This window comes from Gymnoscopelus braueri, assembly GCF_963280865.1.
Source record: "Gymnoscopelus braueri genome assembly, chromosome: 23".
NCBI classification, from domain to species: domain Eukaryota; kingdom Metazoa; phylum Chordata; class Actinopteri; order Myctophiformes; family Myctophidae; genus Gymnoscopelus; species Gymnoscopelus braueri.
Window position 1 is genome coordinate 12,711,480 of NC_137625.1, and position 26,314 is coordinate 12,737,793.

The window sequence follows — 26,314 nt, forward strand, 5'->3', positions numbered from 1 at the left end:
GCTGAGTCTGCACTGCAGAAGGAATTTGATCATGAACGCAAAGCAATTCAATGCAGCAATGCTGATGCGTACAATCACATCACTGTTATGGTCAAGGCCCATTTACTCTCCTGTTACATACTTAAAATAAATGTCAGTTTCAAATGATGTAACGTCACTGCTAATACTTCCAATACAGCCTTTTATGTAGGCATGGCTGTTAAGCAGTACCTCCCCTAGAGGGCAGTACAGAGTCACAAGTTCTCAGGCAACAAACATTGTGGTCTAGGTGAGGCCGTAATAATCACAAACTTGGCCTGTTCTGTAATAGTTTTTTCCCTGTGCCATATATCTGCCATATATCTGTTCGGGGCAGAAACCTCTTATCTCCATCCAAATGTTTGTGTTTTTTCATAAATTAACGCCCTACTTGATAATACTACAGCGTCACACAAAAGCATCAAAAGTAGCAAATCTGCAAGCTTTTGAGGTTGTAGATTTTTGAATTTGAATGCTGAAAGGTCACAGTTTTTCCATTCAAACCCTTCATCGTCGCCTTCTGATAGGTCAGTGGTTCTCAAAATGGAGCCCAGGGACCCTCAGGGTTCCTTGGGAGGAGATTTCCAGATTTACCTTTACATTTGGTTCCATTTTTACACTCTCAGAGTAATGGGGGTCCTAGTTTGAGAACCTGTGTATAAGTATATAGTTCCCTCTTCTAGAAGCTGGCATAAACATTTCCTGTTCCGGGTCAGTTTCTCATATAGCTTCATTTTATTTTATTTTGGTGAAAGAAATAACAAGTAAACACAATACAACTTAAACCCAGGATAAACACATAAAAGCGTAATGAAACACTTGTTTCCAATCAACACATATGAAGGTGTTGTGTGTTTCCAGTTCAAATCTGCTGCGGAGCCAATCAAATGAAGCTGTGAGAAACTGACGGGGAACGGGTAATGTTGATGCCACCTTCTGCTAAACGGGACAGTTATGCACAGAGCCTATTGGCCCAATTCCAATCCGCTCCCTTACAGACTCACTGACTTGGGCACGCGTTCACGTGAAGTCTGCGAGGGCTTGAGGGCTGTCCCATTTGAAAGTCAATGAGGGCTCAGGCAGAGCCCTTTATGCACCCTTTCTGTAAGTCAGCATCGATGCAGACTTTGGCAAAGGGAATTACCCACAGTTCATAGCGTTACCAGGGGAATGAAGGGAATCCTCCAAACTTAAATTATGTAAGTATGCAAATTGGTATGGCATCGTGGTTAGAATGTCAACAAACAGTGCTAGTGCTTTCTCATCGTTCTCAAAGGGAGACGGAATTGAGGATATATATTTAGTAAAAATAAGGGACACAAGATGAGAAAGGAGAAAAGTAAATACAGAATACGGAAATAGGCCTACAAATTTAATTGAATATTTAAATATTATAACCCCTAATCTAAACACAAATTAAAACAAACACATTAATAACGTAAATATAATAATAATCAACAATCACAATATTTAGCACTGACTGTAAATAAGGACAGTAAGAGTTTTAAAAGTGATGTAAGGTGTCATGAATGAAGGACTCGTCTTCAAAGTGCTGTCGTTTTATACCATTTGGAGCCCTTGTACCCTCTCACCCTCAAGCACTTATCAGCTGACGTCACTTACACTACAAAATGTCTTCTACTGTAAATCAGTTTTTTGAAAAAACCTATGTTGCTTTAATATCAATGGTTCTCAAACTTTTTCATGTCGTGGACCCCCAAAATTATATATATGTGGCCACGGACCCCCATCTCCAAATATTTTGTCCCAGGGACCCCCCAGAAGCAAATTTTTCACGATTTTCCAAATAGCAGATCTACAAGTGCCGCGCTATGAGCTTGTATATCTGCTATTTTTGAATAGCCAAAGAAATCTAAAATGACATCGATGCGTCCCCGGTCTTAATGGGTTAAGTCCGTGAGGGTGCAGGGCTTGAGGGCTTAGGGCCAAGCCCCCCGAACCACGGTAGAACAGTGAAGCTGCCGTCGCCTGGTGGTCAAATCTGAGAATGCAATACTTCCGCATTTAAAATGCCACTGCGCATGCTTCTACCGTTTGAAACCCTAGTGCGCCTGCTCGGGGCTCAAGACTTCCGCATTTGGGACCCAAATTTGGTGCTCAAATCATGAAAAATGCGGAAGTAGAGTGTTTTTCTGGGTGCTTCAGACGCTGGTGAGCAACTTTGATTGAAATTAATAGCTGGGGGCGGGGCAGTCCGTCCTCTAGATATATTATAACTCAATGCTTAGGGCGAACAATGGAATTGGGCCATTGATTGCTTCTAAATGGACTATGTCTGTGTTTTGTGTGTCTGCTGCCCCCTGTAGGTGTGGAGGTGGAGAACAGGAGACTGCATGGTGTTGAAGGGTCACACTGAGCAGGTCAGGCGTTTCTCTCTGCTCCGCCACTCGTCCACTGACACACGACTGCTGTCCTGGTCCTTTGATGGCACTGCCAAGGTACCCCCCACACACACACGCACACACACACACACACACACACACACACACACACACACACACACACACACACACACACACACACACACACACACACACACACACACACACACACACCCATCCATCCACTTTTACTTTCGGTGCTTCAAGTATATTTTGATACCAGTACTTTTGTACGTGATGCCACCTTCTGCTAAACGGGACAGTTATGCACAGTCTATTGGCCCAATTCCAATCCGCTCCGACTTTTACTTGTAATGGAGTTTTTCTACATTGTGGTATTTATACTTTTACTCAAGTAAAAACATGTAGTACTTCTTCCACCACAGACAGACAGACAGACAGTCAGTCAGTCAGTCAGTCAGTCAGTCAGTCAGTCAGTCAGTCACTGGCTCGTCCCTCTCTCTCTCTCTATCAGGTGTGGGACATAGAGAGTGGAGATAAGCTCCAGGACATTGCAGGGCATCAAGGGGCTGTTCTGGCCTGTCATGTGTCACCAGATGGACTCCTATTTGCCACCACCTCCGCTGACAGCACAGCTAAGGTAACCTCCCCCCCCCCACACACACACACACACACACACACACACACACGCACACACACACTTTATCTATCTCTCTTTCTTTAATGTGTGTTGAGACCTGTCATTCTATGAAACCACTAGCAGCGTGTGACCCATTACACACACAAACGGGTTCCTTCACTCCAGAGTGGAGCTCTGCATGGAGTCACACTCTGGCGCTCTGCAGGGCTGTCCTCATTAAGAGGGGAGAACTGTGGGAAGGCCCTGTCACTCTCCACATGTGGCAGGAAACAGCCGTCACCATGGCTACCGTGGCTACACCTATAGCTAGGCAAGAGTGAGCACTTCTGAAAACATTGAAAAGCATATCGTCGCATCACGCAAAAGCATCAAAAGCAACAGATCAGCAAACGCGAAACGGTTTGAGCTTGTAGATCTGCTACTTTTGCTGTTTTTGAATTTGAATACTGAAAAGTGACAGATTTGGACATGAGATTTCCACCCAACAGAGACGATATGCTATCAAGACTAATACATAGTTTTTTCGTATTAATGCTCATATACTGTATATCGTCGCTGTCGTGTGGAACGTGTAAGTGTTGAATTGTGCTAAATTCTGATAGTACTCATTGCTATGTTAAAATAAGTGTTGAATTGTGCTAAATTCTGATAGTACTCATTGCTATGTTAAAATAAGTGTTGAATTGTGCTAAATTCTGATAGTACTCATTGCTATAGAGTGTTTGTTCAGTAACAGGAGTCTCCACGTCTCTCCAGCTCTTCATTAACAGAAAAAAAAAATCCGGCCGGGAGACTCGGGACACCAATTTTATCCAATCAGGATAGAGAACTCAGACAGAATACAGATTAAACAAGTGAAATTGGAAGTGATGACACAAAGAAATGAGCAGACAAAATTGGAACTGGAACACTATAAAAATGAGGCTGATAAGTGGGTACTCTCTCCTGATCGGCTGAAATTTTGCAACCCACCTGAAAATGTTGTTTCTGTTAATGAAGAGCTGGATAGACGGGGAGACCTCTGTTACTGAACAAACACTCTGTAGCAATGATTTTTTTTACGTCTTGTTTTAACCAAAAAACATCTTGTGAATTTTTTATCAGTCCAAACATCTGTGATTATGCCCGAAAATAACAAATATGGGAGCCAGTAATCAGCCTGACTGGTAGTCATTCTACGCCCTTTTTATACTCACTGCATCACATGCACACGCCAGCCAGACATCTTCAAATAAAATGTGGAATATTTGGAAGATTCTTGAAACATTCTAACAACACAAATCTGGTACGGGGGTCCCTGGCACAAAACATTTTCAGATCAGGGTTTGGGGACAAATGCACATTAATTTGGGGGTCCATGACATGAAAATATTTGAGAACCACTGGTTTAAATAATAATTAGCCCAAATAAACAACTACACCTTAGAAACGAGCCCAAAAATACGCAACCCACCAATATTTACAAGTAACTTTACAGAAAAAGAAGTCCAAAGTCGCTTATAATAAGCAGACATGGCAACACGCCAGCCAGTGCTGTGCATGGCTTCTGGCAGCATCTCTGGTCATCTGTCAGGAGGGGTGTTATAGGACCAGACCAACAGATGATTCCAGTCCTGGTGTGTTAGCCTCTATTATATGCAGTATGGTGTCTATACTGTATATACTTCAAACTAAATCCAATTTAGCGCATTGAGACTTTGGCAGAAAAGGGTGGGATTGCGACCAAAACAGCGTGCCACATTTGGCATCCGATAGCCATAGTGTGCAAACGATAATATCGTTTTCATTATCGTATCTTGATATGAACGTGGAAGATGTTAACATTGCAAAAGGCAAATATGGCTAAATTCACTAGATAAAGCCAGTACAAACAATCCTTTTGTTTTAGCCAGCGGCAAAAGAAAAAAAATCATTTTTCTCCCCTGCACCTCATATAGAAAAATGCTAAAGACAATAAATCTCTGCCATGGATGGGCGTGTGTATGAGACAAGCACGACTATGGCTGGTTCACTTGATTGCGCACACGTCTCAGATTGTTTGCTTGCTCGTCTCTCACAATATTGAAAGTAAAAAGTCCTTCATCCATTAACCCATTAACACATTGAGTGCCAAAAACGGTCCGGACCGTTTTTCATAATCCAAACGAGGAGTGCCAAAAACGGTCCGGACCGTTTTTGAGAAGATTTTTTTTTTTTTTTTCTCCATTATTTTTTTTTTTTTACTTCACAGCACCAGGAGATATCATTTTTCGAAGATTTAGACTCCAATCCACTTCCTGGTTAACTTATGACTTCAAAAGCCTGTATCGTGTAATTTTTTTTTTTATTATGTATTTTTGACTATTTTCGACTATTTTCAACTGGCTGCAACTATGGAACGGATTACCTAATGTTTTTAATTTTTTTCCCCCGATTGTACGAGACCCCTGTGTGTGTAATGAGGGGATCACCGTGAGGACGGTGATCACTGAAAATATTTTGTGACTACTTGAAAAAGGTTAAAAAATGGTTAAAAATCCAGGCACTGTGAGTACCCTGTTTTTAAAAAACCCTGGCACTCAATGTGTTAAGACCTGGAACTGTGTCATTATTTTACACTTTGGGTTATTCAAAAATAGCAGATCTACAAGCTCATAGCTACGAGCTTGTAGATCTGCTATTTTTGAAAAATCGTGAAAATGTGTGCAAATCTTAGAATATATATATTTTTAAAGCGAACATTTTTAACTAAAATCTTTGCTTCTGGGGGTCCCTGGAACAAGATATTTTGATGGGGGTCCGCAGCCAAATACATATAATTTTGGGGGTCCTTGACATGAAAAAGATTGAGCACCACTGATATAGAAACATACGTTTTTCAGAATACTGTTGAGATTTAGGAGACATGTAGAATCGGCTTCAGGTCTCAATGGGTTAAGACCGGGAACGCATCTGTGTCATTTTAAGATTTCTTTGGCTATTAAAAAAATAGCAGATATACAATATGCTATGAGATTGTAGATCTGCTATTTTTGGAAAAACATCGTGAAAATGTGTGCAAATCTTATATATATATACATTTTTAACTCAAATCTTTGCTTCTGTATAAAATATTTTGAAATGGGGGGGTCCGTGGACAAATACATATCCTTTTCGGTGGTCCTTGACATGAAAATGTTTTGAGAACCACTGATAATATAGCAACATAATAAAAAATGAAAAATAATGTTAGGATTTAGAAGACATTTGTAGAATCCCCCAGAAGCAAAGATTTGAGTTAAAAATGTTCGCTTTAAAATATATATATATTCAAAGATTTGCACAAATTGTCATAATTTAAAAAAATATATAGCAGATCCACAAGCTTGTAGCGCGGCGCTATGAGCTTGTATATCTGCTATTTTTGAATAGCCCAAAGTAGAAAATAATGGTTGGACACGGTATGCGTTCCCGGATTGATTGAGCCTTCCGTATGAAAAGTATTCAACGATCAATGATGTTCCACGACCATTACAAAGCTACTAAGCATGTTCGTCAAGCCATACGAAAGTAAGTGTTTGACTTCCGGTTGGCCTTTAAAATAAGAGCAGGTCGTCAAGTCGCAGGGAAGAAAATGTTTTAGGCTTGCGATTGGAGCCGAATTGCCTTTTTTTGGAAGAATGCTTTGTTTTGTTGTTCTGTTGCTACATTTAAAATAACAAATGTGAACCCATAGTCATATCGTATCGCTGTTGAGATATTTAGCATACATATCAAGATAATGAAAATTGTCCATTATTGTCCATATTGGCCCGTCGAACTAGTTGACATTTTAGCACAGCCTCATCTACAGATACACACTACCGCCGGCGATTGGCCAAATGTCACATGATTGGTCACGGCCATTTGATTGATTGGTTCCGTCATTTCCTCCTAACGCGACTCGCAAGCTCCCCCATCTGCAATTAGCAACATTAGGCATTTAGCAGATGCTCTTATTCAGAGAGAGACTTACAAAGTGCATGTGCATGCGGCGTGTAGCAGTTCGACAGCAGTTCAGCAGCCTGCGCCAACCCACCAAATGTGATTTTGTTTGACATATACTGTCAGCTTAAGTCTGATGCAGCCCAGTGGCTGGCAAACTGTTTACCTGGCCTCTGATTGGCTGTGTGGCTGACTGACCGACCCTGCACCTTCATGCCAGGCTGGACGGATTGCGCTGCGGGCGTAGGCGGGGGTGCATCTCCTTCATACTGCTGCGCTGTGACTTTGGACTGACTTTCTGTCACTCTGTTGGGGTGGGGGGGGATTAAGAGAGGCTTAAGTTCAGCTTCTGCCGCTCGGTTCTGGGCTGGCTCTCGCTCAGCGCCTCGCTTTCATCCTCTTGGACAGGAGAAGCTTTGTGGGGTTCCTCGCTCGAGTTTGCGGTTTTGTTCCTTTCGGTTTAATGTTCATCCAGGGTTGACAACTGCCATTTCACGCCGTTCCGCGCTGAAACAACGGGGAGGGGAGGGGGGGATGAATAGGGTTATTATTGGTTGATCGAGAGCCATGTTTGTTAACAGAGTTTCACATGGGAATGTGTGCGGAGCCGGAAAGCCATCAGGCCAGTGTCCAAACTGGCTTCAGTGAATTGATAGTGGTGAGGGAGAGAGAGTGAGAGAATGTGTGTTTTATGGATTTGGCAAAGCTGATAATTGAGTTCTGTGTTAGTGTGTGTGTGTGTGTATGTGTGTTTGTGGAGGGGAGGTTTGCGCGTGTGGGTGTGTGGGTGGTGGTGGGTGTGTGGGTGTGTGGGTGGGTGGGTGGGTGGGCGGGGGATAATTGAGCAGCCTGTGCTCATTAGTCTGTGCACACAAGACTTGGTAGATTGAAACAAACGCATCCACACACACACACACACACACACACACACACACACACACACACACACACACACACACACACACACACACACACACACACAAGGACACAGTCTCCATTCTCCATTTCTTTGGAGGTTAGGCTGAGTGTCTTTGTTGAATGCCTTTGAAAAAAAGAGGACATTAAGTTGTCTCTCTCTCTCGCTCTCTCGCTCTCTCTCCCTCTCTCCCTCTCTCCCTCTCTCCCTCTCTCCCTCCCCCCGACCTTCAGATGAATGAGTCGCTGTGTCCAGACGTAGTCAGTCAGCTGCCAAATGAAGTCTCTAATTATGAGTCATGCTATTTGCTCTGCAGCTCCGGGACGTAACCGGGTAGAACGAGGTAACGAGGAGAGAAAGAGATGGAGAGAGAGACACACACAGACAGAAAGTAGAGAAAGAGAGAGAGAGTTCTTATTTAGAGTCACTCTATTTTGATGTGGCGTTGTGATAGAGACCTTTTACAAGGCGTTCATAATGGAAAGGTGATATTGGTGGTCTTCATTTGAACCGTCACTGAATTACAGTGTTCTGAGGAAGAGAGCTAAATCATGGTTATTATACAAACATTCTGAAGGACCTACTACTCCATGTCCTTCTATTCCAGTGTCATTCCAGATGACAATGACGTGACGATTTAAGTAACCTTTTTAAACGTTGTCTTATTTGAATAAAAGGTTCTTGTTCCACTTCTTTGTTTTTCGTTAGAGGTAAATATGTGCGTTATTACTCTATGAAAAACAAAACAAAAGGAATCTAACTGTGTCATAAGGTTCTAGTTCCACTTAGTTTTTTTATTAGACTTCTCAATATCCCATGGCATTATTTTCCAATACTCATTTTCAAACATGTTTATGTGCGTTATCACTGTATGAAAAACAAAACAACAGGAATCTAACTGTATCATATGGGTCCTCAGGTGTGGAGCTGTGAGTCATGGCAGTGTGTCCACGTGCTGAAAGGTCATCAGGACTGTGTTCGTAGCTGCCGGTTCTCCTGGGACGCCCGGCGCCTCGCCACGGGGGACGATAACGGAGAGATCAGGGTGGGTACCGAGGAGGAGAACCTCAACACACACAGCATTATAAATACACACTTGAATTTACAGCTTTCGGCCGGGATCCTATCACTTTTGTTTTAAACATGTTTTTTTCTGAGGTGTTAACCCATTAAGACCTGAAGCCGATTTTACAAATGCCCTCTAAATCCCAACAGTTTTCTGAAAAATGTATGTTTCTATATCAGTGGTGCTCAAACATTTTCATGTCAAGGACCCCCAAAATTATATGTATTTGGCTGCCGACCCCCATCTCAAAATATTTTGTTCCAGGGACCCCCCAGAGGCAATGATTTGAGTTAAAAAATATTTGCTTGTATATATTCAAAGATTTGCACACATTTTCACGATTTTTCAAAAATTGCAGATCTACAAGCTCGTAGCTATGAGCTTGTATATCTGCTATTTTTTAATAGCCAAAGTGTAAAATAATGCTTTTTAGCTCAAATCAAAAAATGACACAGATGCGTTCCGGGTCTTAATGGGTTAAACTAGTCTAGGTGTTGTTGATCGAGGTGTTGCTTGAGATTGTAGACGGTGTCATACTTTGGTACGCCTCAGCCTAATCAGTGCAGATGGTGAACATAGGAAGATAAAGGTACAGAACGGGCACTTCCATTCATAGCAACACTGTGCTTCTGTGTCGAACGTGGAAGAGGAACTAATGAATGCGCAGCGACCTCTGTTTGTTCCATGCTGAGTCATTCTGGTCTATTCCATTGTACCTGCTTGTTATCCATTGCAATATGGATTGGACAGCAAAATTGGTAGCTGTGGACCACCTTGCCGGGGGTCAACGTCAGCAAGGGCATGCGGTCGCAGCGGGTTCCTACTGCCAAATGTAAAAGGGTTCAGATCTGAGCCAAGTCTCCTGCTGAAGGCGCATCTGAAGCCTATCCTGGACGGGAGTCTCACTCTCCAGACGTAAAAACAGATCTCTCTCCCTCTCTCTCTCCGCGGGAGGCTTGCAGGACTTGGAACAGGTGGGGGGCGTTGCTGTGGGAGTGAGAGAACAGGAAAAAGATGGAAGGGGGAAGAGGAGAAGTGTGACAGTGGGAGGAGGGGCAGGCGAGGGTGACGGACTCAAGCTGCCAGATTGGATCCACAAAACCCTGCAGTGCTTTCTCTCCTATCTCTCGCTCTCTCTCTCACACACGCACACACGTGCATGCACACACACACACACACACGCACACGCACACGCACACGCTTGTATTACTATCAGGGTTCCCACAGTCATGGAAATATTTGGAAATGAGAAAATCAGTTTTCCAGGCCTGGGAAAGGTTTGGAATTAATCAAATGTTTTGGAAAATGTTTGGATATACATAGTTTTGGACTTTAGGCTATTGATTTTGTTCATTAAAAACATGTTCCAAAACATGTCTAACATTTCATGAAATATGCAGCATGGTCAAATGTAGTGCTGCGCTGCACAGGCTGAGTTAGAGCAGCCTATATACAGGACGTCACAAAAAGAATAGATCTACAAGCGACAGTAACAAATATGCAAATATGCACCCTTTTTGTCACATGAAGCCTTCGATCGAGTCTGTCTTGGCCATAGCACACTGGAATGAGAGCCTCATTATTGCACCATATGATTGCTATAGGCCTGGAAATGGGGTAAAATACTTTGGAGAAGTTATGGAAAAGTTTAGAAAATGTATTGGTAAAAATGTGTGGGAACCCTGTACTATACTTGTGAGGATATCAACACTTTATGACAGCAAAGAAACTGCAGATCTACAAGTTGCGTTGTGAGCTTGTAGATCGGCTATCTTTCGGTGTGTGACATTTGCAACACAGCTGAGTGTAGAATAGGCAAAACTCTAACCCTAACGCCTAAACCTGACCTCTAAATGCCTCATTTTAACCCCAACCCCGACCTGAATATTTTTCTAATTGTAGACCTGACCTATCAACAAAAATCGTATTTTAACCATAAAAACAACCTTTTTTTCTTTTTAGGACCATGAAAACGGTCTGCACAATGTCTATTTCTAAAATTCTACTATACTTGAGGTCCTCCATTCCAGTACATTTGGTCCTCACAAGTACAATAATAACACACACACACACACACACACACTCTCACACACACACACACACACACACACGAACACACACAACCTGAAAGTAACACAACAGGGGAAGTGTGTGTGGTGTGAAGGGGTCACATAGCGGCAGCAAATCGCATAATCACATCAGTCCATAATGGGGTTAACCCATTCAATCTGGGAATGCAGCTACAAATGTCTTCTAAATCCTAACGGGTCTCTGAAAAACCTATGTTGTTATATCAGTGGTGCTCAAACCTTCTCATGTCTAGGACCCCCAAAATTATATGTATTTGGCCGCCGACCCCCATCTTAAAATATTTAGTTCCAGGGACCCCCAGAAGCAAAGATTTGAGTTACAAATGTTCGCTTTAAAAATATGTATATTCAAAGATTTGCAAAAATGTTCACGTTTTTTCCAAAAATAGCAGATCTACGAGCTCATAGCGCGGCACTCTGTGCCGCGCTATGAGCTTGTTTATCTGCTATTTTTAAATAGCCAAAGTATTAAATAATTGTTACAGATAAAATTAAAAAATGACATGGATGGGTTCCCGAATTGAATAGGTTAATGCCTCCTGGTGGCCTCTCCGCCAAACTGCGCGCTCGTCCGGAAATGTCGTAACAGATCCAGTTACACCATCCGCCATGAAATCTCACTCTTGTTTCTATGGAAACAAAATGTGAATCACTCACCGTGAAGCCTGCCAAGCATTAAATATAGCGATTACGTGTGACGTTTAGCGGTTAAATGTGGACGGCATGTTACTGTAGTGCACGTCAGTGTGATAGATTTTTGCTGCATTGGTTCGTCATTGTAGGCGTTTTTTCTTCCTCGAACCACAGAGTGTCATCTTAACGTCCTCACAATCTATTATGGAATTCCATCGCCATAGTAACTGGTGCACAAAACCGGGTGCTGATGCAAACACCTTCTTTTTTTTTTTACTGTGTCCTTCAAATCATTCCTTTAGATTTCCCTATAGATGTAGTAACGGTCCTCTCTTGTGGTTTCTTGTACAATCTTGAACATTTTTGCAAATCTTTGAATATATATATATTTTTAAGCGAACATTTGTAACTCAAATCTTTGCTTGTAGGGATCCCTGGAACAAAATATTTTACAAATGTTCGCTTTAAAAAAATATATATATATTCATCCTGAGGCCGATTCTACTTTTCTGAAAAACGTATGTTGCTATATATCGTTGCTGTCTGGCTCCTATATCCATATTTTAACTTGTTGTGTTTTCTCCTAAATCAACGCCCTACTTGATCACACTACAGCGTCACACAAAAGCATCAAAAGTAGCAGATCCGCAGATCAACTCAACTAGATCTGCTACTTTTGCTACCTTTGAATTTGACAGTTTTGGACATATGAGGTTTACACCCCCTACAGACGATTATATAAGCTAAAATCTAAAATGACACAGATGCTTTCCCGGTTTTATTGGGTTAAATTTGGTCCATGTATCAGATCTAAAACATTACATTTCATAGGACTTCATGTGACCGGAGGAAAAATGTGTCGTACATTGCAGTGTTACAGTGTTTCACTTTCCATCAGAACAGGGTGATATATGGCCTACAGATAAGAATTGATATGAGGTTTGGTGTAGAGGGGGAAAAAAAGGAGCAGACCAAGTACCGAGCCAAAGGTCAAGTTTACAAAGTATCGAGGGTTTAAGTGGTTAAATGTCTGAAGACACACATTTAACATGAATTCAACATGTAGTGGGGGGGGGGGGGTCCCTGCTTCATCTCTCTTTCAGCTAAGCCCTTGGCCCTGAAAAACATTGAAGACCCCGGCTCTATAGTATGATGTAAGAGCAAAATGGCCACCGTGTCAGCACGGTCAGTTTAACGTCTAAAGTTCTTGTCCTCCACACAGCTCTGGAACGTGAGGGACGGCACCTTGCTGAAGATCTGCTCCCGCGACACCAAGGACGCCATGGACTCGCTGCACGGCGGCTGGGTGACAGACCTGCACTTCTCCCCTGACAACACCCTGCTGGTCTCCACTGGAGGGTACATCAAGGTACCCCCACACACACACACACACACACACATTTTGGCGAGAGAAATGAGCTACCAGGTCAATGAAAACGAGCGACTTATGTAGGCCTCATGAGCACTTTAAACATGATATGTGCATCGGCTATTTGAAAATAGCCGATCTACAAGCTCACAACGTGTCGCGATGCGACGCGGGATTGCAACCCGCAATATTTACTACAAGCAACTTTACTGAAAAACAAGCCCAAAGTCGCTTACAATAAGTGGACATGGCAACAATGCTACTGACACACACACACACACACACACACACAATAAATAATGATATCGTCAATGTCATGGATGAATCACACACACAGGGCAGCCTGAAATAAAAATAGCAGAATATCGTGCAAGGATCTGTCAGCTTCATATGACTGACTGTCAGTCTATATAGTACAGTACAATATGGTACAGTACAGCACACACTGGGACATGGGAACTGTCCTTATGTGTCTTTACAAACATAGAACAACACAATAGAAATTCTGGAAATTTCTGGAAAGTTGACACATTTTACTGGTACTCGTCCATTCAAGCAGTGGCGGAAAGTAACATTTATGTAACAATTACATATTTTTATCAGGTACATTTACTCAAGTACTGTACAATTTTGAGATATTTTTGGGCGGTGAAACCGCCCCTATAAGTGAGATTTGGAAAAATGTACAAATATCTTGGGCAGTGAAACCGCCCCTGAAAGTGAGGTTTGGAAATTTGTACAATTATCCTGCGCTGTGATTGGCCAATCACAATCTATTCAGGACTGTGATTGGCCAGTGTCACATGACACATGTGCATAGCCCTATATAAGCAACCATAACTTAAAAAAAAACATATTTTTTTTTTTTTAAGTTATGGTTTTGTCCATCATAAAGAGTGTTTCAATAAATGTATTTATCTTTTGTACATGATTGATCGACTCCATTCAGTATTGTGATTAGCTAGCAAGACACATGCTGTGATTGGCTAGTGATACATATGACGAAACTAATCTAAAACCACTGTGATGTAACACTAGTATATTACTTAGATACTGTCCATTTCGTGAGAACAGTAAAGTAGAAGTCAAAGATCACTATGGCTGAAATGAGAAAAGGGAAAACCGATATTGAGAAGAAAATAGAAAGTCTTCCTAGAAGTGGCTCTTTAAGATCAAAGCATATATCATATATGATTGGTTGACTCCATTCAGTATTGTGGTTAGCTAGGAAGACACCGCCCACTTCACACAGGGTGTGATTTTTTTACTTTACTAGAGTTTTTCCAATTTTCAATACTTTTACTTCTACTCCACTACATCTCAGAGGAAAATATTGTACTTTTACTCCACTACAATTATTTGAAAACTTTAGTTACTAGCTACTTTGTAGATTACAATTATTATTACAAAGCATACATTAACCACTTCAGCCCTATTTCAACTTTGGCTATTTGAAAATGATTGAAAATCTTGAGGTGAAGATTTGTAGAAAAACAAACAACAAAACTAAAACGAGGGGATGACAATCAGAATTCAATTATTTGTCACATCACAGGTTTACAGGTGTAAAGAAGTGGGTGAAATGTGTTTGTGCATTCATATGTATAACGAGTGTGTATAACGAGTGTGTGTGTGTGTGTGTGTGTGTGTGTGTGTGTGTGCATGTGTGTGCATGTGTGTGTGTGTGTGTGCATGTGTTTGTGCATTTATGTGTAATACGTGTGCAATCATGTGTGTGTAGTACGTACTCAAAGCCCCTGCCTGTCTTATTGCCTGGCTGCGTTTCACAAGAGACAGGGTCAGTTAGTGGGCAGCCTCCGAGAGATTGTGATTGGCTGCCTGCCAGGTGTTGATGATGTAATCCCCAAGGGACAGTGGTGCTGATCGATGAGGCTTTATATCATTAGATTACTCCCATTAGTGTGTGTGTGTGTGTGTGTGATGTGTGTACAAATAGACCTATAAGAGTCCATTTGTACACACTCTGTGTTAAATTAACAGTCAGGATTTGTGTGTGTGTGTGTGTGTGTGTGTGCGTGCGTGTGCGTGTGTGTGCGTGCGTGCGTGAGGGTAGGTGGTCCTGTTGTCATCATGGGCTGCCAGTGGTTGACAGGGTTCTAAACTGCGGCCCAAGGTCACTGTGACACATTCCTGGGCTCCTACTGTTGACAGAATACTGCACAATTGTGTAATGAGAGCAAACACAGATGATGACAGCCAACCATTATTCCTGGGCTGGGGGGGGCGTATTTCTGTCGATGAGAATGCTATGCACTATGAATACAAAAAAACAACAAGACAAACGGGATGCCGTCATTCCACATCAGAGTATAGTCTTAATTCACTGCGATTTTATTTATTTATTCATTTATTTTCAACTCAGCTCAGTTCCTTTAGTCTTCTGATCCTTTTGTCCTGTTACGTTCACGCTGTGATTCATTTCTGGAGAGGCGTGGGATGTCTTCTTATCTCGTCCCGTCAACAACTATAAATGTTCTCCCTAAGCAGACATGGAGAGTCCAGATTCAAGGGCAGAAGAATTGGCCAGACTAGACTATTAAGAAGAGAGATGGGGCGCCACACACACAGTGTGGCGCGCACACACACACACAGTGAGGTCATTTTGACATCATAGTTTAGTGCTCTGGTTCTCAAGGTGGCGTCCGGAGACCCCCAGTGTGACGGTGACCGTTAGGAACCAGACGGACACTTATCTGTCTGTAACTCAGAGAGAGTCACATAATGTACACTCATGTATATTTCTACACTCAGAGTTCAGTTTAGAGTTCTCAACTGGCCTGAAAATTAAGGCCCGGCCTTACTGGGCTGGCCCGAATAATTACCATACCCGTCAAGGTGTCATTATGTGCTTAATGTCCTCAAAGTCACGCATCCAACAAGCTTTGAACTGAGCAGATTGGACCTTCCGTTCCAGAGATAATGGCCAATACATCGATTTTCGATCGCCGATTTTCGATTGAGTTTTGGCCATCGTCGCTTTGTTGTTTTTTCTTTAATAACACGGGATAGGAAGGTCGGACGGCGACAAACTAGATAACTGAGTAAAGTTCACTTTGAGCTGCATCCAACACTTCCACTGCCATTTCCGTCCAACACTTCCACTGCCATTTCCGTCGGCCTTACCGTTCGGCCGCTAAGGGCAGTTGATGTTTTTTTTTCGTTTTTTTTTCTTCACGGAACCTGAGGCTCGGCCCGGCCCAGCTAATTAGCATAGATTTTGGGCCCGGCCCCGGCCCGAAAACGTCGGGTCGGGTAGGGTCGGGTTCGGGCAGAATTTGAGAACTCTTGTTCTGTTCACACACTGAGGTTTTTACACTGCAGTTCAAACTCGTGGTCCTTCAAATCAAAAAGGTTGAGAATCACTGGTCTAGAAGCAGTGGTTCTCAAACTTTTCAGGCCCCCAAAATTATCATACTTGAACTGGGGACCCCCCTGAATAATCTTATTTGAACTGTGGACCACCTCACCCTGACAAGCACTTGGAATCGTAGGAGTTGAGGCATTACATTTAGTTTGACTCGGTTCCACAGTTAAATATTGTAAAAATAGCCGAGCTTGTAGATCAGCTAATTTTCTAACTTTTTTTCAGGAACGTTCTTATATTATTTTAACAATTTGGCCAATGTTTGACCTAGTTTTTCTAGTATAGTTTGTTGATGACTTTTGATGCAATAATGGTCTTATTTCTATTTAATTTATTTTCTTTTTAGGTATTAACAAGGTCTTCAAAGTCCTTAAATTGTCCCTTTACTGTCATCTGGGGTCCCCCCCCCCTCCAAATCATGTGGGGACCCCCCTGGGGTGGGGGGGGGGGGGGGGGGGGGTCCTATGGGGAGGTCCTGGGCTTACAGCATAAAGATACACACTTTTACATGTTCATTTATCATCTCTCGCTGCTACCACAGTGACGGCTCATCAGTGGGAACATTCCCTCCACATCCCCAGCCTCCTCATAGCAGCATTTAGGCCTCCACTTTGTCAGGATGTCACTCCATGTGGGAACATCATGCATATCATCATGTTCTTTTAATATCTGCCTGTGTATCTTTAGGTTCTGCCCTTCATGTGTCTTTATTATCATGTCCTAGTCCTTGTACTGTCTTTAGATTCTGCCTCATGAGGGTTTGTGAAGTCCTTGCACAGATTCGTTCTGGACGGCAGTGGCTCAGGAGGCAGAGTGGCCACTTGGGAATCGAAAGCTTCCCGGTTTCGATCCTCGGCTCCCCCTGAGTTAGTGTCAAAGTGTCCTTGAGCAAGGCACCGAACCCCTATCTGCTCCCGAAGTCCCGGTGAGCAGGTTGTACATTGCACATTGTAATGCACACAAAGAAATGCACCATTTACCATTTAGTCACACCGCCAAATAGAATGAATAATATCATTGCAATACATTTAAAAAAAAATCTAGACCAAGGGTCTTCAACAGGGGGTCCGGGACCCCTAGGGGGTCCTCAGAGTTACTACAGGGGGTCCGCCAAATCTTTGTGTGGTGGGGAACGAAAATAGCAGTTCTGCAAGATGTAAATCTGCTTGTAGATCGGCTATTTTTGGAGAGTCTGTGTAGAGGGAAGAAGAGCAGTCTATGAAAAAAGTTTAATCTGCAACACAACTTTATACGATATGTTGGGGGGGGGGTCCCTGCTTCATCTCTCTCTCAGCTAAGGGGTCCTTGGCCTGAAAAATGTTGAAGACCCCTGATCTAGACAAAGAGTGTCCTGACTGAAATAATACAGTACCTGCCATTCGAGAGCAGTTGCTAATTGTAAAGTGTAAACCTCAAATTCCCTATCCGGGGCCCTTAGGTCATTGGTTCTCGAAGTAGGGTCCGTGGGGAGGTACCAGGGGGTCCCCAGCAAAATGTGTTAATATAGCGTCACAATCATTTTAACCACTTAATCCATATTTTGTACTTTGGCTATTCAAAAATAGCAGATCTACAACACTATGAGCTTGTATATCTGCTATTTTTGAAAAAAATGTAAAACGTGTGCAAATCTTTGAATATGTATATTTTTTAAAGCGAACATTTTTTATTCAAATCTTTGCTTTCTGGGGGTCCCTGGAATGGTGGGGTCCGCGGCCATTTAAATATCAATTTGGGGGTCCTTGGCATGAAAAAGTTTGAGAACCACTGCCTTAGGTAGTGAAGTCTACCGATAGACTACTTGATGCACCATCGTGGCACTTATCTACTTGTCTTACTTGCGTTACCTGGTAATGGCCGCCTGCGTCGTCTGGAGAGGGTTATGGGCTGACATATCACATTCATCACTCCGTTCATCACGTCTCACTCCTCTCCTCTCTGCTTTTGACCGGTCCCAGACGTGCCGAGTTGACGGACGCGGCGCACGGCGGACGTGACGAGCGCCGATGATGGATTATTACGGCCGTCTCGAAAGGCACCAAACCCGTCGTAATGGGCCCTGATTGATGCTGTCCTATGCAGCCTGAGAGGAGGACAAATGGCCCTGGCCGCCGTCGTAATTAACACAACTTGCTACAGTATATCGTCACTGTCGGGTGATAATAAACCATTCCTTTTTTAAATTATTATTTTTACGACATTTTAACTCATTCACTGCCAGGAATTCATTCATTCATTCATTCATCCGTTTACCGTCCCCTTGCCAGCGAAAACGGTGATTTTACTGTACCTTTAGAAAAATCATGGAATATTCTCCGTGACCTCGCGGAGATCGGGTCGTAGTAGATGGGGGGGAAAAATTGTTCGGTTCGCCATCCTCCATTCCAGAGCTATGGCCAGTTGAATGTGGCTTGTTTTTTGAAGAGCAAGCCGAAAACAACAGAAAGCCGAGAAAATTTTACTTTTGTGAATCCTTTTTGAAAGGAGGCGAGCTTTTTTGTTGTTGTGGTCACGTGATTTCAGGGTGCACTCTTCTTCAGTGGTGCTTGGATCATTCACAGGCTGCGGAGCAGTGCCCCACATTATTATTTTATACTTTGGCTATTTTAGAAAAATCTTGATTTTTTTTGCAAATCTTTGCTTCTGGGGGGGTCCCTGGAACAGCATATTTTGAGATGGTGGTCTGTGGCCAATTACATATAATTTTGGGGGTCCTTGACATGAAAATGTGCTCAACATTGATATTGCCTATAGCAATAGGTTTTTTCAAAAAACTGTTAAGATTTAGAAGACATGTAGAATCCCCAGAAGCAAAGATTTGAGTAACAAGAAATATATATTCAAAGATTTGTTGACGATTTTTTTTAATAGCAGATCTACAAGCTCATAGCACGGCATTTGACTCGAAATGTGTCTCTTCGTGCCACGTTTCGAGCTTGTAGATCTGCTACTTTTGATACTTTTGAATTTGAATCCTGAAACGTAACAGTTACTATCATTGCTATATCCTCATCATGGAGCTTTAACCTTTTAACAAAAACACTTTTAACTTTCACAAAAAAAGAATCAGTTTCACCCCCTTTAAGCTGAGAATAAAACTTTCTTACATACTAGGCTAGGCTTATCCAGAGCAACTTTGTAGGTGAGCAATGAACCCAAGGAATTTCAACATGATGCATTGCTGCTGCTACTCTCGCACACGCACACACGCGCGCACACACACACACACACACACACACGCGCGCGCACACGCACACGCACGCACACACACACACACACACACACACACACACACACACACACACACACACACACACACACAATCAGCCAGACTCTCTGATCCATTTGAAGCGTGGGGGTTTAACCCATTAAGACCGGGAACGCATCTGTGTCACTTTTAGATTTCTTTAGGCTATTCAAAAATAGCAGATATACAAGCTCATAGCTCATCTACGAGCTTGTAGATCTGCTATTTTGGAAAAATCTCGAAAAAAAAACGTTTTCGATTTTTTTAAAAAAACAGTTAGGATTTAGAAAACATTTTTAAGAATCGCCTCAGGTCTTCTTGGGTTAAAAGCACAGGGTAGAACTCCAACCATCTCCCTTGACAACCCAGCATCATCAGACCCAGCTTTGATTGACAGCTAAAGAGAGAGACAGACAGACAGACAGACAGTCACAGAGAGAGAGAGAGAGAGAGAGAGAGAGAGAGAGAGAGAGAGAGAGAGAGAGAGAGAGAGAGAGAGAGAGAGAGAGAGAGAGAGAGAGAGAGAGAGAGAGAGAAGAGAGAGAGAAGAGAGAGAGAGAGAGAGAGAGAGAGAGAGAGAGAGAGAGAGAGAGAGAGAGAGAGAGAGAGAGAGAGAGAGAGAGAGAGAGAGAGAGAGAGAGAGAGAGAGAGAGAGAGAGAGAGAGAATAGGCTGCACTAGCCTTCCTGCTTTCGTGTATAGAGGGGCGGGTGTAGAATCAGAGTTTAAAATCAGAGAATGCGCCTGATGATCCCATTGGTTCACCGATCTGTCCTTCAGCCCCCGCCCCGTCAACACAACATTACGAGCGACGCCCACTGCACTCTGGTTGGTTGGGGAAATGAAACACTTCCTATACCGGGTACACCGACGCGCTGGTCCAGGCTTTTATTTTTTTAGCAAAACTAAACAATAAAAGCCTGGAGATCGAGGCTATAGAGAGACTCACTAGCGACTGAGTAATGAAGGTTAAATATGCCTTTATTGCAAATTAAAAAAAAGTTGGTCCGCTGTTGGTTTATCAGAAATGAGTTATGAATATTTGTGCACATAATTCATAACGTGTGTGTGCGTGTGCGTGCGCTGTGCGCGGTCAGGATGAGCCTTTTCACACCTGCTGCCTCCTCTTCGGGTCATGGCACTGTGACAGATTGTCTCACTGACACCCTGTGTGTGTGTAGGTGCTTTATGCACGTGAGTGTGTGTGTGTGTGTCTCCAGACCAGGTGTGAGACAGGTAGCACATTTCCCGCTGCACCCTGGAGCAGAGGAGAGGAGTGATGGACTGCATTCATAACAGCTTCTCTCAGGGGGCTAGATCACAACACTTCATCACACGCACTATCTCTGCTTCTGTGGACCAGTGGAATGGCTCGGTGTTTAATGGTCCTACTTTTACACACATGTACAAATTTAAAATATAATGTGGTTACCCTCAGCCACGGATGTTATCGGTCCGCTTGTGTTCTGATATATTCCATTTTGTTTAACCCATTAAGACCTGAAGCCGAGTCTACAAATGTCTTCTAAATCCCAACAGTATTCTGAAAAAACGTATGTTTCTATATCAGTGGTGCTCAAACTTTTTCATGTCAAGGACCCCCAAAATGATATGTATTTGGCCGCGGACCCCCATCTCCAAATATTTTGTTCCAGGGACCGCCAGAAGCAAAGATTTGAGTTTTAAAAAATCGCTTTAAAATAATATATATTCAAAGATTTGCACACATTTTCTCGATTTTTCAAAAATAGCAGATCTACAAGCTCGTAGTGCGGCACTCTGTGCCGTGCTATGAGCTTGTAGATCTGCTATTTTTGAATAGCCAAAGTGTTAAAATAATGCTTTTTAGCTCAAATCAAAAAATGACACATATGCGTTCCAGGTCTTAATAAAAAAGTTTCTTAATCCCTTCTGTGTTTGAATTTCACACTTGTTTCCATCGTTTGTAATTCCGGCTTTCAACTTCTACAAGAGTGCTACGACACTCAATGAGGAATTCATGCACAGACAGGATAGAAAGACTTCTTCAATAACACAAGTGTTCCGATTTGACACGTAACATCTGTCGCTTGTATGGAGTAGTACGACCACTAAACATGGAACGTCCAGTGGATAGTGGGAGGATCGACCAAGGTTGACAGACATAATACGAATGAATATACAGAATCGATAAAAAAAAATCTCTGTCAGTCTTGTCCAGTGTTACTTTTGGCACAAACCCTGGGGCAGATCTACAAGCTCACTTTGTCGCGATGCCATGTATTGTGAGCTTGTGTATTTGCTATTTCTGCTACTTTAAAGTGGCCCTCACATTATGATAAAGTAGAAAATAGGGCATTAACTTATGAAAAAAAAAACATGGAGATACAAGGTCTCTGCCCAACAGCGACGATACACTCGCACACAGACAAATATGGGCATTTCAGAAGACAGCTCTCCACTGCCACTGGTTTTGTCAGACTTGACTTATCAGTCCGTGCTGCGTTCGCGCTCCCTGGGTGACAAAAAAACACATTTCACCATGTCTCTCACTCCCCACGGTTGTGTGTGTGTGTGTGTGTGTGTGTGTGTGTGTGTGTGTGTGTGTGTCCCACACTCACACGGTGACACTTAATGTACCATATACTTAATCGCACTACGGTATTGTGCACCACAAATAGCAGACCTACAAGCTCGCAATGCGGATGCGACGCGTTTTGAACTTGTAGGTCTGTTATTTTTGGCGTGCGACGGAGCATAATTCAGTCTTCACACCTCCTCCACTACCCGTGTCTGTCCACGTCATCTTTCTTCGTCACCGTCATGTTTTGCCGTTTCTCGTCTTCGCACACTCACATTCATTCTCTCACGTCGTTACACAACGCTCTGTATTCTCTCTTGTGTTTTGTTTGCCGTCGTTCTCAGTGTCACCCTCGTCCGTACCGTGCGTGGGTGTGCAGTGGTAAAAAGTACTCAAATGTTTTACTTAAGTAAAAGTATCAATACTGCACTGTAAAATACTCTGTTTCAAGTAAAAGTCCAGAATTAAAAATGTACTTGCGTAAAAAAGTACAAAAGTATTTGTATCAAAATGTACTTAAAGTACCAAAAGTAGAAAGTACTCATTGGGCAGAATGTCCCATTTCACAAGTTTTCAAATGTATAAAATGTATAAAAATCTTTTGAAAATACCAGATCTACAAGCTCACAATGCGTCGCGATGCGACGCATTGTGAGCTTGTAGATCGGCTATTTTCAAATGGCCAAAATATATAGGGTAGGAAATGTATGTTTTGTGATAATAATCAAAATCTACAAAGTAACTAGTAACTAATGTTTTCAAATATTTGTAGTGGAGTAAAAGTACAAAATGTGCCTCTGAGATGTAGTGGAGTAAAAGTATTGGAAATTGGAGATACTCAAGTAAAGTACAAATATATCAAAATTTTACTCAAGTACAGTACTCAAGTGTACTTCCACCACTGCTCATGCGTGAGCACGTGTCCGCACCAACGCGCAGGCCAGAGCAGGAATTGCTGTCTTTCTGAAAGAATGGTTTTTATGATGAGGTCTCCAGTGAATGGAGATTATATGAACCCCTCAGGTCTCTCTCTCTCTCTCTCGCTTTTCTGTACTCTCTCAATGTCTCTCCACCTCTCTTTCTCTATCATTCTCTCTCTCTTGCTCATAGTGATGGTCATTAAACTCATGTTAACGAGGCCTCCGCGGTCAATGAGCGATGGCGGGCCCCTCATGGCTTTGAGGCACTGAACTGTAGGAAGGTAAAGCGGGGAGGAGGGAAGGAGTCAAGGTTACTCTGACCTTTCCCTTGAGAGAGAGAGAGAGATGGGAAGAGAATGAGCAAAGATTAAGAAATGGTTGCGTAGGAGTGAGGAGTGAGAGATTGACTGAGAAGAACACGATGCAAGACTGCAAGCGGCTGTCCGTTGGTGGAGCCATAGAAATAATGCAAAATTGCCGATGTACAAGCTCAACACGTCATGCCGTGATGTGTTGTGAGCTGGTAGATCTGTTATTTTTGCTATTGAAAAATGTTGTGTCTGTAATGATATGCCCAAAATAGGGACACCAGGGTGAAAAGTGGTTAATCCCCAAATGGAGCTCGACATACAGCAGGTTGGACATACAGAAACATTCCGTGCAGTTATTTGTCTCTGTATGAGGGACATTCTAAATGTCACATACCTCTAGCGTCTCTATTCTAGTGTGAACATTTGAAGAAAATAGTCGATCTACAAGCTCACACCGCATCACAGGGTGACGCATTGTGAGCTGGTAGATTGGCTGTTTTCCCGCGACGAGATTTGGTGGAGGGGGAAATAAAAAGTAGCCCTTGGTGACTCATTCAACGAAGTATATAGAGTTTAAGTGGTTAAGTGTGTGTATGTGTGTGTGAGTGTTATTATTATTATTACTACTGTTGATGTTCACCATTCAATGTGTCTAAAATATAATATAATTATTGTCTATCTATGCATATCGTAGATACTTCAATTTGGAACAAATCTTTTGCTGTATCCAGTAATGATGTCAACATTACATCATTGCATTTCCCCCCTGGAATAGCTTGGCAGCATTGTTAGCAAATCCCACTTAGTGAAATTTGAAATGGCTGGCTGTGCCGTTTGCCATTTTCAGCCGCAATTGTCCTCCCCTCCATAAACATTCTGACAAGTAATGTATTCTGGGATGGGAGTAAGACAGGTTGACATGGCACCTGCTTCGCATACTGTTTGTAAATAAGTTGATATGGCGGTCTTGCTCACTGGCTACTGAGATCGCTGGAGTGATGATTTGATCATGGTTTCTGGTGTCAACGCTGTTCGCTGTACAACTCCATAACTATGGAATGCACACACACACACACACACACACACACACACACACACACACACACACACACACACACACACACAGAGAGCAAATCAACCACTGAAGTGTGCCAGTCTCCCTGTTTTTAGGATTTTGTTATTTTCATCTCAGAAGTAGGAAATTGCAGCTGTTTTCATTTCAACGAGCACACTTTGTTCCTCATTTGTTTTGAAATCAATTACCAGATATTAATACCTTATATAATATCTTAATACATCCACATTGTTGTTGTTCTTTGACAGGCTGGTCACATCGTCGCATGCGGTAGTAAAGCAGACAATGTCTTGAATATGTTCTCTGGCTTGTGTGCTGGGAGGTAGAATTTCTCAGGATGCTGAAATGTTTCTCAGTGCTTCGCTCATTAAAACCAGGATTAATTGTCTTTTGGCTACAGAAGAACGCCTCTCATTTTGTCCCAGCCTCATCAGGAACAAATGAAAACGTAGAGGAAAACAAATGTTTTTTATATACGTTTTTTGTATTAATTCATGAAATAGTTATAGATTGAATTTGTTACGATTGATATTTTTGAGTTATTTGCTTGCCAAGTCGTGATGGCAAAAGATTCTTGGGCATGTCAATATATGCAAAAATTGTTCACGCGTGTGAGCTTGTAGATCAGATATTTTTGCTATCACCATTGTATGGCGAAGTATAAAACGGGGTTTAATCTGAGTCTTTAATCAGACCAATCAATTTAGTGATTATAAAAAATCTATTTTTTTTTGTCACGTCAATTCACTGATATAGAAAAAATAAAAATGCTTCAAGATTAATTTAATCAATCAACAGAGTACTCGCTAAGAAAATAATTAATAGTTGCTGCCATGATAATCACACGGACAACAGTACACAAGTGAGAACGAGCGATCCCACGATCCAACTGTCTCTGTCGTATAGTGACCACACTGTGATTTTGGTCATCTTAGCAGCGACCCTGATGAAATGTACACATAACACATTCACCGCCAATAGGGAGAATTCTCCCTATTGCAAATCCACCTTTTCACCGCCAATAGGGAGAATTCTACCTTTTTTATTGTCTCCGCCGTAGGTGGAGAGTATGTTTTCGCTTCGTCCCGCCGTGTGTGAGCATGGCCCCTAGCCAAGCTAACATTGGTCAAGCTCCACGTGACACGTGTCAATATGTTGACACCAATGCCTTTGATTGGCTAGAGGGACGCATGACGAAATAAAATCCTATAAATAGGTGTGTCACTTCAAAAAGCCGTTTACGTATTTTGAAGTGAGGTAAGACAGGATCAATCAGTCTTGATTGGAACAGTACCTTCCAGTCCAAATCACCCGTCCGTGCGTGTGTGTGTCCCTCTGAGAACACCTAACATTGGTCAAGCAAAGGCACAGAAGGCCAAAGCTAAGAAAGCATACTCATCTACAACAGTAACACAGAAGACGACTATAGAGTTGAATTGATCCCACAACAAGGCCGAAGTCTTAATACTATAACAATTGGCCACCTTGATCAAATACATTATGTAGCACTAGAGAAAACTGACATAGATCAAACACACCAATCAACTGCTGAAACTGTTCAAGACAATGAAGATGAAGAAGACAGACAAGTATTTGAACAAACCAGTCAATTACGACGACTCCCATATGACACATTGCTTCAAGAAGAACATTCTTTAGATGCAAACACTGTGAGGTAAGACACTGTGAGGTAAGACAGGATCAATCAGTCTTGATTGGAACAGTACCTTCCAGTCCAAATTACGTAAAAATTAGAACATTCCTAGAGAACTATGGTTAA

At 42.4% G+C, this 26,314-nt stretch overlaps 1 protein-coding gene across 1 annotated transcript in view; it reads left to right on the forward strand.

Moving 5' to 3' along the window:
* apaf1 (apoptotic peptidase activating factor 1) overlaps nucleotides 1–26,314 on the forward strand; it is a 62,675-nt gene that overhangs the window by 24,933 nt on the left and 11,428 nt on the right. The window contains exons 23-26 of the mRNA XM_080421011.1: nucleotides 2,346–2,477; nucleotides 2,896–3,021; nucleotides 8,799–8,924; nucleotides 12,891–13,037. Coding sequence (XP_080277137.1) covers nucleotides 2,346–2,477; nucleotides 2,896–3,021; nucleotides 8,799–8,924; nucleotides 12,891–13,037 — 531 coding nt within the window. The remainder of the gene's footprint in view (nucleotides 1–2,345; nucleotides 2,478–2,895; nucleotides 3,022–8,798; nucleotides 8,925–12,890; nucleotides 13,038–26,314) is intronic.